Source organism: Thalassophryne amazonica, chromosome 14 (assembly GCF_902500255.1).
Source record: "Thalassophryne amazonica chromosome 14, fThaAma1.1, whole genome shotgun sequence".
Lineage (NCBI taxonomy): Eukaryota > Metazoa > Chordata > Actinopteri > Batrachoidiformes > Batrachoididae > Thalassophryne > Thalassophryne amazonica.
The window spans coordinates 95,289,103-95,301,066 of NC_047116.1; the positions used below are offsets into that span (position 1 = coordinate 95,289,103).

The 11,964-nt window shown below is 40.7% G+C and overlaps 1 protein-coding gene across 1 annotated transcript in view; it reads right to left on the reverse strand.

Moving 5' to 3' along the window:
• The window catches only part of LOC117525059 (ly6/PLAUR domain-containing protein 1-like), a 40,491-nt gene extending 33,522 nt beyond the window's left edge, over nt 1–6,969 (reverse strand). Inside the window, 3 exon segments of the mRNA XM_034186900.1 lie at nt 4,637–4,768; nt 6,920–6,947; nt 6,949–6,969. Coding sequence (XP_034042791.1) covers nt 4,637–4,768; nt 6,920–6,947; nt 6,949–6,969 — 181 coding nt within the window.
• Nucleotides 6,970–11,964: the final 4,995 nt, after the last annotated feature.

The window sequence follows — 11,964 nt, forward strand, 5'->3', positions numbered from 1 at the left end:
TTTCAGAAGAAGTCGGCATGAGGAGTTTATTCGGACATTCCATTGTTAACGGACATTTTGTAATGAAAGAACGTGCGGGCAGAGTCGCATGTCGGGCCGGACCCGATCGCGGGGGGTCGCGACAGGAAAAACATCTCCGTTGGAAACCTTAACGGGCAAGTTGGAACATGTCCAAGCTGTTAAACAATTTCTCAGTTACTCACTTGTTGAAAGCCATCAAAAGCCGCCTGAATTTTACAAATGGTTTTCAACACGGAGGTGTTTTTCCTGTTGCGGCGCACACAGATTCGCCGAGTCATCACGGAAACGACTCAGCGAATTTGCGCGCACGTCTTTCATTACAAAATGTCCTTAAACAGTGGAATGTCTGCATAAAGTCCTCATGCCGGCCTCTTCTGAATCTTCTCTGTTCTCTCACGACGTCCTGGGTGAATTAAGCCTTAAATTAGGATGTTTTCAGGTCGAAACAGGCCGACGACGGCACCTGGAAACACTGCGCGACGTCCCGCTCCGTGGGAAGTCCTTACAGCGACAGAAACACCCCATAATCATAAAAGCCGTTAAACTTTTCACCGAAAACCAGCTTAATTTCTCGAATAGTGTCCACTCGGATATTCCTCACAGGTCCAGAAAAAAATTTGATAAAGCAACGCACGCCGTCTCGAGCAGCGTGTGAAACAAAGGAATTCAGCCAAGAGGGCGGGACCACATCTCACTCAAGGCCTGCCCACAGGTAAATGACGTCACCGACACGCGTGAAAAAACTCACGCATGCGCGCGAGGGTTCAAGCATGATTGGTGTAATCGCACGTCATTCAAATCCATATAGTTAAAAAAAATAAATAAAAGGGTCGGTTTATTGTCTAATACACCTCGTACTGATAGGTTTTAAAGGCTTTGGTAGACTAGTTGACTCACCTCTTTGTTGCATTGTACTGTACAGTCATTTTATGTACTACAAAAACTGCCGTGGGCGATATATCAATCAATCAATCAATTTTTTTTTATATAGCGCCAAATCACAACAAACAGTTGCCCCAAGGCGCTTTATATTGTAAGGCAAGGCCATACAATAATTATGTAAAACCCCAACGGTCAAAACGACCCCCTGTGAGCAAGCACTTGGCTACAGTGGGAAGGAAAAACTCCCTTTTAACAGGAAGAAACCTCCAGCAGAACCAGGCTCAGGGAGGGGCAGTCTTCTGCTGGGACTGGTTGGGGCTGAGGGAGAGAACCAGGAAAAAGACATGCTGTGGAGGGGAGCAGAGATCGATCACTAATGATTAAATGCAGAGTGGTGCATACAGAGCAAAAAGAGAAAGAAACAGTGCATCATGGGAACCCCCCAGCAGTCTACGTCTATAGCAGCATAACTAAGGGATGGTTCAGGGTCACCTGATCCAGCCCTAACTATAAGCTTTAGCAAAAAGGAAAGTTTTAAGCCTAATCTTAAAAGTAGAGAGGGTGTCTGTCTCCCTGATCTGAATTGGGAGCTGGTTCCACAGGAGAGGAGCCTGAAAGCTGAAGGCTCTGCCTCCCATTCTACTCTTACAAACCCTAGGAACTACAAGTAAGCCTGCAGTCTGAGAGCGAAGCGCTCTATTGGGGTGATATGGTACTACGAGGTCCCTAAGATAAGATGGGACCTGATTATTCAAACCTTATAAGTAAGAAGAAGAATTTTAAGTTCTATTCTAGAATTAACAGGAAGCCAATGAAGAGAGGCCAATATGGGTGAGATATGCTCTCTCCTTCTAGTCCCCGTCAGTACTCTAGCTGCAGCATTTTGAATTAACTGAAGGCTTTTTAGGGAACTTTTAGGACAACCTGATAATAATGAATTACAATAGTCCAGCCTAGAGGAAATAAATGCAAGAATTAGTTTTTCAGCATCACTCTGAGACAAGACCTTCCTAATTTTAGAGATATTGCGTAAATGCAAAAAAGCAGTCCTACATATTTGTTTAATATGCGCTTTGAATGACATATCCTGATCAAAAATGACTCCAAGATTTCTCACAGTATTACTAGAGGTCAGGGTAATGCCATCCAGAGTAAGGATCTGGTTAGACACCATGTTTCTAAGATTTGTGGGGCCAAGTACAATAACTTCAGTTTTATCTGAGTTTAAAAGCAGGAAATTAGAGGTCATCCATGTCTTTATGTCTGTAAGACAATCCTGCAGTTTAGCTAATTGGTGTGTGTCCTCTGGCTTCATGGATAGATAAAGCTGGGTATCATCTGCGTAACAATGAACATTTAAGCAATACCGTCTAATAATACTGCCTAAGGGAAGCATATATAAAGTGAATAAAATTGGTCCTAGCACAGAACCTTGTGGAACTCCATAATTAACTTTAGTCTGTGAAGAAGATTCCCCATTTACATGAACAAATTGTAATCTATTAGACAAATATGATTCAAACCACCGCAGCGCAGTGCCTTTAATACCTATGGCATGCTCTAATCTCTGTAATAAAATTTTATGGTCAACAGTATCAAAAGCAGCACTGAGGTCTAACAGAACAAGCACAGAGATGAGTCCACTGTCCGAGGCCATAAGAAGATCATTTGTAACCTTCACTAATGCTGTTTCTGTACTATGATGAATTCTAAAACCTGACTGAAACTCTTCAAATAGACCATTCCTCTGCAGGGAATAATAATAATCATTAATGATGTATTTTAGATGACCTCTGATTTGACCTTAACCATAGCCCTATGACCTTAATATGACCTGTGTTGTGAGGGGACAGTGTGTCGAGTTTATCCACCAAATTTGATTGTCATTGCTCTTTGACTTTTGGAGATATTGCTGCAATACTGAGGGTAATAATCCACAACTTCAGACAGTCGTGTTTTATCTCATGCGTCTCTCTGGACAACGGGCACATCGACGCAGCGCCCTCACGGTCACATGGACATTTCTTCATAGCACTAACGTCCATAACAGTTGGAAAAAGTGAAAAACGGTTTTCATTTATTTGAGGCAAAATCAAATCTTTCAGGTGAGACGTGTCGAAAGACAAACAACAGCTGAAGGTTAAAATCACAAACAGGCCAAAACAAATCAAATTTTTATGATCCCATCAGTGCCGCGGTGCATGCTTAGTGATGCCCCAACATTTCCACAACAGCCCGCTTATGACGGCGACCTGTACGCAGGATGATGAGCCGAGACACTTTCTGCTCAGCCGAGACAGAATGTTTAACGTCTGTTTCAAACTCTAACCTTCAGCTCCGGCTTCCACCTGCTGATGACGGTTCTTAAGCACCGGAGGGTTTGTTGTCCACACTGACCTCAGGTCAGTTTGATGACTTCAGCCCCCGGACGAAGACTGAAGACAGATTTTCTTTATTGTGCTTTTTCATATTTAAGGATGTAATCTGTAAGGAAGGATCACACTCAGAACTCACCAACATCTCCATCCATGCGGGAAGCCACCTAAAGTCAACCCATGAGCACTACAAGCAGGGGAGGAGGGTTCTCATAGCAACCACAGAGTGAGGCATGTGTTTGTGGAGGGGGTGTGGTTAGTCTGTGATTGATGTTGGTGGCGGTGTGAGTGACATGTGCAGCCATGGTGTTTCTCAGAACCCTTTTTTGTCATCCTTGCAGGGGTGCCAAAAAGGGGAGAATAAGGAGAAGGATTCTAGTGGCCCAGAGAGGCCCAGAATACAATTATAATACCAGTGGTGGGCACAGTTCAGATAATCCGATAACAGATAATTATCAAAGATAATGTTTTCATTATCAGATTATCTTTTTAGATAACTTTAAAAAAACATTTTTGTCCTTTAACTTTGAGACCGATAACATAGTAAACAAAGAAACAACAGCAAACATTTTTAAAATTTAAAATCAGTTGAGCACCTACCTGTTAAAAGTTTCCTAACAGATGCATAGTTCTACTCTCTGCAAACAGAAGAGAGCTGCTTTCAGAAGAAACTGCTCTATTCTCTACAAGCAAAAGAGAACTGGTCTCACACACACAAAAAAAATCATTTAAATTGTCTGTAGGTGTGCATGCGGGTGTGAATGTGTTTGTTTTTCTACATGTGGCCCGGCGACAGACTGGCATCCTGTCCAGGGTGAACCCACCTCACACCCTGTGACTGCTGGGACAGGCTCCACACTCTAAAACATGCTGCTGTGTTTAGTTATGTCCACTTGCTACCTCTCTTTAACATAAAGAGCTCTTACGAGTTTTGGATGTTGAACTCAACTTTACAACTCAACTAGTTTGAAGATGAGCGAGTGAGTGACTCATAAAGTGGGTGGCACCGTGGCTTAGGGGTTAGCACTGCTGCCTCACAGCAAGAAGGGTTGTGGGATCATTTCCCACACGGCCTGTTCTGTGTGGAGTTTACATGTTCTACCAGTGATGAATGTGTCCAGTGCCAGTCTAGCTGTAGTCTCCATCCTGAGAGAGCACAGTGAGTCCTAATGTGTCCGTTCACACGAGTAACTCGCCAGCACTCCTGTTGCTTCAATGATCAACACTGATTTTAAATGTGCAGAGAACATATGTCAAATTCTGAAATGCCAGATCCAAATCACCATCAAAAGTCTGTTGACCAGATGACGCTGAAATGTTTGTTTGTTTGTTTGTTCTTCCTGCAGCCTGTGACTCACCGTCCTCCTTCACCAGAACCTCCTTCTGGCACATGTCCTGCACGTTCACCGTGCAGTTAACAATGAACTCCGGCGTGGAGCAGTCATGTGTCATCTCCTCACACTGATAGCACTGAATCTGCAGACACACTCCTGCAAAACACACACCAGCACACACACACACACACACACACACACACACACACACACACACACACACACACACACACACACACACACACACACACACACACACACACACACACAAACACACACACACACACACACAACACACACACACATCATTCTGATCATTGTGCTTGAATAAAATGCTTAGCAGGTGAAACTGACTTCCACAGTGAACAAGGTCTTGCCAGGTGAAATCTATAACAACATCTGCAAATTCATTTCTCCAGCATCCAGACTAAAGTTTGATTTCAGTTTTTCTTCTTTCGGATTCTTGCACTCCAAACATATTCAAATACGCAGCCAGCTGAATTATTTAACTGCGTTTGAAATGCTGCCACTATATTGCAGCAGCCGGCTGTCACCACATTTCATCATGTCTTGCTTATTTCACTCCTGCTGGAAGATGGACTTGTTTATAAAGGACCTGCTGCAAAACATTCACCTCAGATTCATTGATTCAAAAGAGGAGATTCTTTCCAATAATTCCATTATGAGTATTAACTGGACTGACAGTTTAATTAAAGCACATTTTCATTCTCAGCTGCTCAGGTCATGTGTTTTCCATTTAATACTCGTAGTAAGACTTTTATTTATGGAGGCTCCTGTTTCACAATTAATCTTATACACTACTGTACACATTATTATTATTAATTATTATTATTATTGCAAACAATGTGAGATTCTTTCTCTTTCTAATGATTATTACACTCAAAAAAATGACTCATTGGATGAACTCAATTCAATTATGTGCAGGATTTCCATCTAATAATATATGTAGCCCCAACTCAAATAAAACACAATCCATGCAGATAATTTAATTTAATTAGTTGGGACAACATATATTTATTAGATGGAAATCCCGTCCAATTAGTCAGTTTTTTGAGTGCAGGTTAAAAACCTTGCTTTAAAACTTTAAAAAAAGTAGGGGGGGGGGGGGGATTTCACAGACTTCTGCACTGCCATCCACATAATAAACACAGACTGCTGCTGCTAATCATTTAATAAATAAATAAAATGTAAAATAAAATTTAAAAAATTAATTTATTATTAAAAAAGAACCTGATTAAATACAACGTGTTTTTCTCATGAGCTACAGACCATCTAAAAGTAATTATTTTATACATATAAGCTGAAAAAGTCACACATTCATATTTGTGTGTAAATGTAAACGTTTGGCAGCTTTTCTGCAATGGAAGCGCAGCAGGTTACTGTGAATTTACTAGATTCATTTAAAAGTTAGAACAGCAGATTCGAAACTGAAATGTAAATCCTTAAAGTCAATTTCGGGGTTCACATTTTGGATAATGTTAAAAGAAAATCAAGTCTGAAACAACACAGTCAGTTATATTTTATTACTGATCGATGTCAAAGTCGCTTGTCACGTCTCACATATTTTAAGAGGTTGCAAAGCTTTTTTTTTTTTTTTTTTTTTTGCGAGTTTTTGAAGAAATTGCGCCAAACACTAAATTCGATGGATTAAAACATGCCATCTACAGACTCGAGGAAGAAATGTACCAATATTCGACACGCCGAAGTAGAAGTAAAATCATGGAATGTCTGGACATTTAAAATCGAGGTGGATTTGAACAGCTTTCTCTGGACCACAAGAACCACATTGGAAATCAGCGTTTATGCTTTCATGTGCTCTCCTGGTTTTTAATGCCATGTTTACAGTTGTGTGTTTGTATGCATTATTTGCCCGAATAAACAAATAAAAAAACTCACACAACTGTCTGGATCGTTTTTACGCACGATGAGCGCAGTCCGTCACAGCGCGCTTTTGGAGACTGCATTCAAAAATACGGTATTATTGATGAAGGAAAAGTGTAGGATTCTTTTACTTCAAAAAAAAAAAAAAAAAAAAAAAAAAAAAAAAAATATATATATATATATATATATATATATATATATATATATATATATACATTTTTAGGGGAAAAAAAAAGAGCACCAGAAAAAACTAATGTGTCGAAGGAGGAAAGAGTCTGGTCCTCCGAGTCGTGCGCGCGCCGGTTTTATCACCAAAACCAGAGATGAGCGCGTTTTGACGTTTTGGCACCAAACGATAGAACTCAAATGATAAAAGAGAACAAAGTATTTTTTTTTTTTTCTCACCTGACTTGAAGAAGAAGAAGAGGAGCAAGTGTGACCGTGAACAGCCGCATTCTTTCGCACAGTGTGGCGCGGATGTGCACAAACATGAGAGACGTGTGCCGCTGAGGTGCGCAGCAGCTGACAGTCTGACAGGGTGAGGAGGACGCGGGCGGCGCTTCATCCCTTCATACCATCTGACGCCACGCGCACACACGTTTGGGCGTCCAAGGGCGTGCGCGCACGTACCGCTACCACGTGACCGCAGCTGTGTTTTGCAGTGGCGTGGAAGTGTGTGTGTGTGTGTGTTCATGAAGCTGATCATAGCCAGTATCATCATCACACCTCAGCAAACGCTCTGCGCAAATTTAAATGGGGAGGACGGAGAGGACACATTTTAAAGCACGTTTGTACTCCAACTGTTTTTGGAGCATTTGACTTTACCTTTGAAAAAGTTGTAAACCCCAAATATGGGTCAATAAATGCAGATTTTGTAATTTTGGAAGTCAAGGTCCAAGAACTAATATATTTGGCAATGCAACGCACCGAAGCCACCAGTAGTCTGTGGGCTACAGTTCTCAGAGTCACCAACCACCAACCACCAAACAAACAAAAAAAACAGTTTTTCTAGAATCCTCAGAGTGATAGAACAAGAAAATAATTTTACACAAGAAACCGATCAAGTGTCCCATGTGCCTTCTGACAAACGGTAGGCAACATTCATATAAAATTATCCATACGGGGCAGGAACACAAACTGTAAATTGATTTTTGCCTGCAGCCAGGTGGAATCTCCAAATAGAAGCAGGTGTCCCCGTTAATCTGAAATTTCAACTTTTCTTTCCTTCGAGTCTTTCTGATGGAATTCAGAACCAGGGGACTCATGATTCAGGTACTCTCACAACCAGCTAATTGACTCAGGCACAACATAATCCCATCATGTGTCTCCTCAAGCCATTAGGACACAGGCACATTTTTTAGAAGCTTTGGCATCAAACTCACCTCTCCACTGTTTTTACAGTTCTCCACTTGACGCTTCTCCACTGCCCCACCACAACTGGATGGTCCTCTGTCCACTGTGGGGATGGGCTCCGTGCCCCTGCCTCCTCCATTGGAGGATCTGAGAGTCTCTGCTCATCCACTGCTGCTACAGGGGCCTGAGGCCAAAACAAATTTATACCTCTGTACTCACCTATGTGATAAATAATTTCCTTTAACCTGATGAGTCTGATGGTAGACTGCCCCTACTCATACAGATTTACCGCACAGTAACATGCTGTATGTATTTCTTAATGATTGATATAAATGACATGTAAGACATATTTAGTGACTTGGAAATGTTCATGTATCCATCCCCTGACTTGTCTGAAGAAAACTGCCTGCAAAAGTGACGATTTACTGTAAATTCATCAAGGTATCCTTTCATTATGTTGTTTACTTTTTGTCTGTATTTTTTATTTGATTTTGGGAAAACAGTTATTGTTTTAGTCTTGGTGGTCAATAACATTGAACATTTTCATGAAATAGAGAGATTTACGAAATTGGCTCATTTGTATTCATGTTAATTTCAGTTCCGTCCTTAAATGTTAAATGACTCCATTACTACAGCTGATGTAGGCACTAAAAGAGTTTTACAGTGATGTCTCTCTCTCTCTCTCTCTCTCTCTCTCTCTCTCTCTCTCCTCTCCTCTTCTCTCTCTCTCTCTCTCCTCACACACACACACTGATGACAGGACGGTGCTATGCAAAGTGCTCAATTGAACACAGGAAGCAACTTGGGGATTCAGGACCGTGATCAAGGGCACCTTTGATTGCTGTGTCTCTGTCAGGGAACCAAGCGAAGGAACCTCTGGTGATCATGAGCCCCCTGCTTTTATGTCTTGACCACTGACTCCCTGAATACCTAACTTTCAGGAGTGACAATAATTAGCACCCTGCTTCCAGTTTTACTGCATGATTGTGAAACTTGGACACGAACCAGTGACCTAATGAGACACGTGGATTGGAACAGATCCCTTTGGAGGATTCTTGGGTTCCACTAGAACAACTTTGTGTGTCAGACCAGTGATTATAAGGGAGACTAAATGGGTTTGTCAACTACGTATTTTGTCCATGTGGCGCTAACTGACAAGTTAGCTTCAGGGATTACCTGTTAGTTAAACTCTGCCCCCATCAAATAATTCTGTCCAGCACCGTTAACTGTGCAACACCATGTGACTCTAGACTTCAACAACTTGAAGAATATATTACAGGCGCAGAAATGGATCAGATCCTGGACACAAAACTGACACTGAAAGACAAACAATCAACTTCTGGGATGTGAAAGCATGATTTAAAACACAGAAAGAATGTCTTATTACTATATATATATATATATTATATATATATATATATATATATATATATATATATATATATATATATATATATATATTGTGTGTGTGTGAGTAGCTACCTAAACTCTGTAAGGGAGATAGAGTATCTCGTCAATAGTTTTACATCCTCATTGAAGACAACTTTGGATGCTGTAGCTCCTCTAAAAAAGAGAGCTTTAAATCAGAAGTGCCTGACTCCGTGGTATAACTCACAAACTTGCAGCTTAAAGCAGATAACCCGTAAGTTGGAGAGGAAATGGGTCTCACTAATTTAGAAGATCTTCGCTTAGCCTGGAAAAAGAGTCTGTTGCTCTATAAAAAAGCCCTCCGTAAAGCTAGGACATCTTTCTCTCATCACTAATTGAAGAAAATAAGAACAACCCCAGGTTTCTTTTCAGCACTGTAGCCAGGCTGACAAAGAGTCAGACTATTGAGCTGAGTATTCCATTAACTTTAACTAGTAATGACTTCATGACTTCTTTGCTAACAAAATTTTAACTATTAGAGAAAAAATTACTCATAACCATCCCAAAGACATATTGTTATCTTTGGCTGCTTTCAGTGATGCCGGTATTTGGTTAGACTCTTTCTCTCTGATTGTTCTGTCTGAGTTATTTTCATTAGTTACTTCATCCAAACCATCAACAGTTTATTAGACCCCATTCCTACCAGGCTGCTCAAGGAAGCCCTACCATTATTTAATGCTTCGATCTTAAATATGATCAATCTATCTTGTTAGTTGGCTATGTACCACAGGCTTTTAAGGTGGCAGTAATTAAACCATTACTTAAAAAGCCATCACTTGACCCAGCTATCTTAGCTAATTATAGGCCAATCTCCAACCTTCCTTTTCTCTCAAAAATTCTTGAAAGGGTAGTTGTAAAACAGCTAACTGATCATCTGCAGAGGAATGGTCTATTTGAAGAGTTTCAGTCAGGTTTTAGAATTCATCATAGTACAGAAACAGCATTAGTGAAGGTTACAAATGATCTTCTTATGGCCTCGGACAGTGGACTCATCTCTGTGCTTGTTCTGTTAGACCTCAGTGCTGCTTTTGATACTGCTGACCATAAAATTTTATTACAGAGATTAGAGCATGCCATAGGTATTAAAGGCACTGCGCTGCGGTGGTTTGAATCATATTTGTCTAATAGATTACAATTTGTTCATGTAAATGGGGAATCTTCTTCACAGACCAAAGTTAATTATGGAGTTCCACAAGGTTCTGTGCTAGGACCAATTTTATTCACTTATACATGCTCCCTTAGGCAGTATTATTACGGTATTGCTTAAATTTTCATTGTTACGCAGATGATACCCAGCTTTATCTATCCATGAAGCCAGAGGACACACACCAATTAGCTAAACTGCAGGATTGTCTTACAGACATAAAGACATGGATGACCTCTAATTTCCTGCTTTTAAACTCAGATAAAACTGAAGTTATTGTACTTGGCCCACAAATCTTAGAAACATGGTGTCTAACCAGATCCTTACTCTGGATGGCATTACCCTGACCTCTAGTAATACTGTGAGAAATCTTGGAGTCATTTTTGATCAGGATATGTCATTCAAAGCGCATATTAAACAAATATGTAGGACTGCTTTTTTGCATTTACGCAATATCTCTAAAATCAGAAAGGTCTTGTCTCAGAGTAATGCTGAAAAACTAATTCATGCATTTATTTCCTCTAGGCTGGACTATTGTAATTCATTATTATCAGGTTGTCCTAAAAGTTCCCTAAAAAGCCTTCAGTTAATTCAAAATGCTGCAGCTAGAGTACTGACAGGGACTAGAAGGAGAGCATATCTCACCCATATTGGCCTCTCTTCATTGGCTTCCTGTTAATTCTAGAATAGAATTTAAAATTCTTCTTCTTACTTATAAGGTTTTGAATAATCAGGTCCCATCTTATCTTAGGGACCTCGTAGTACCATATCAGCCCAATAGAGCGCTTCGCTCTCAGACTGCAGGCTTACTTGTAGTTCCTAGGGTTTGTAAGAGTAGAATGGGAGGCAGAGCCTTCAGCTTTCAGGCTCCTCTCCTGTGGAACCAGCTCCCAATTCAGATCAGGGAGACAGATACCCTCTCTACTTTTAAGATTAGGCTTAAAACTTTCCTTTTTGCTAAAGCTTATAGTTAGGCTATCAGGTGACCCTGAACCATCCCTTAGTTATGCTGCTATAGACGTAGACTGCTGGGGGGTTCCCATGATGCACTGTTTCTTTCTCTTTTTGCTCTGTATGCACCACTCTGCATTTAATCATTAGTGATCGATCTCTGCTCCCCTCCACAGCATGTCTTTTTCCTGGTTCTCTCCCTCAGCCCCAACCAGTCCCAGCAGAAGACTGCCCCTCCCTGAGCCTGGTTCTGCTGGAGGTTTCTTCCTGTTAAAAGGGAGTTTTTCCTTCCCACTGTAGCCAAGTGCTTGCTCACAGGAGGTCGTTTTGACCGTTGGGGTTTTACATAATTATTGTATGGCCTTGCCTTACAATATAAAGCGCCTTGGGGCAACTGTTTGTGTGATTTGGCGCTATATAAAAAAAAAAATTGATTGATTGATTGATTGATTGTGTGTGTGTGTTTGTTGCGCTGTGCAAATGTTTTAGGTACATTTAATGCATCATAAAAGCATTAATAATTATGAAAACCTGCTAATTATTCATAAATAAATGAAATGTGTGATGAATTTCA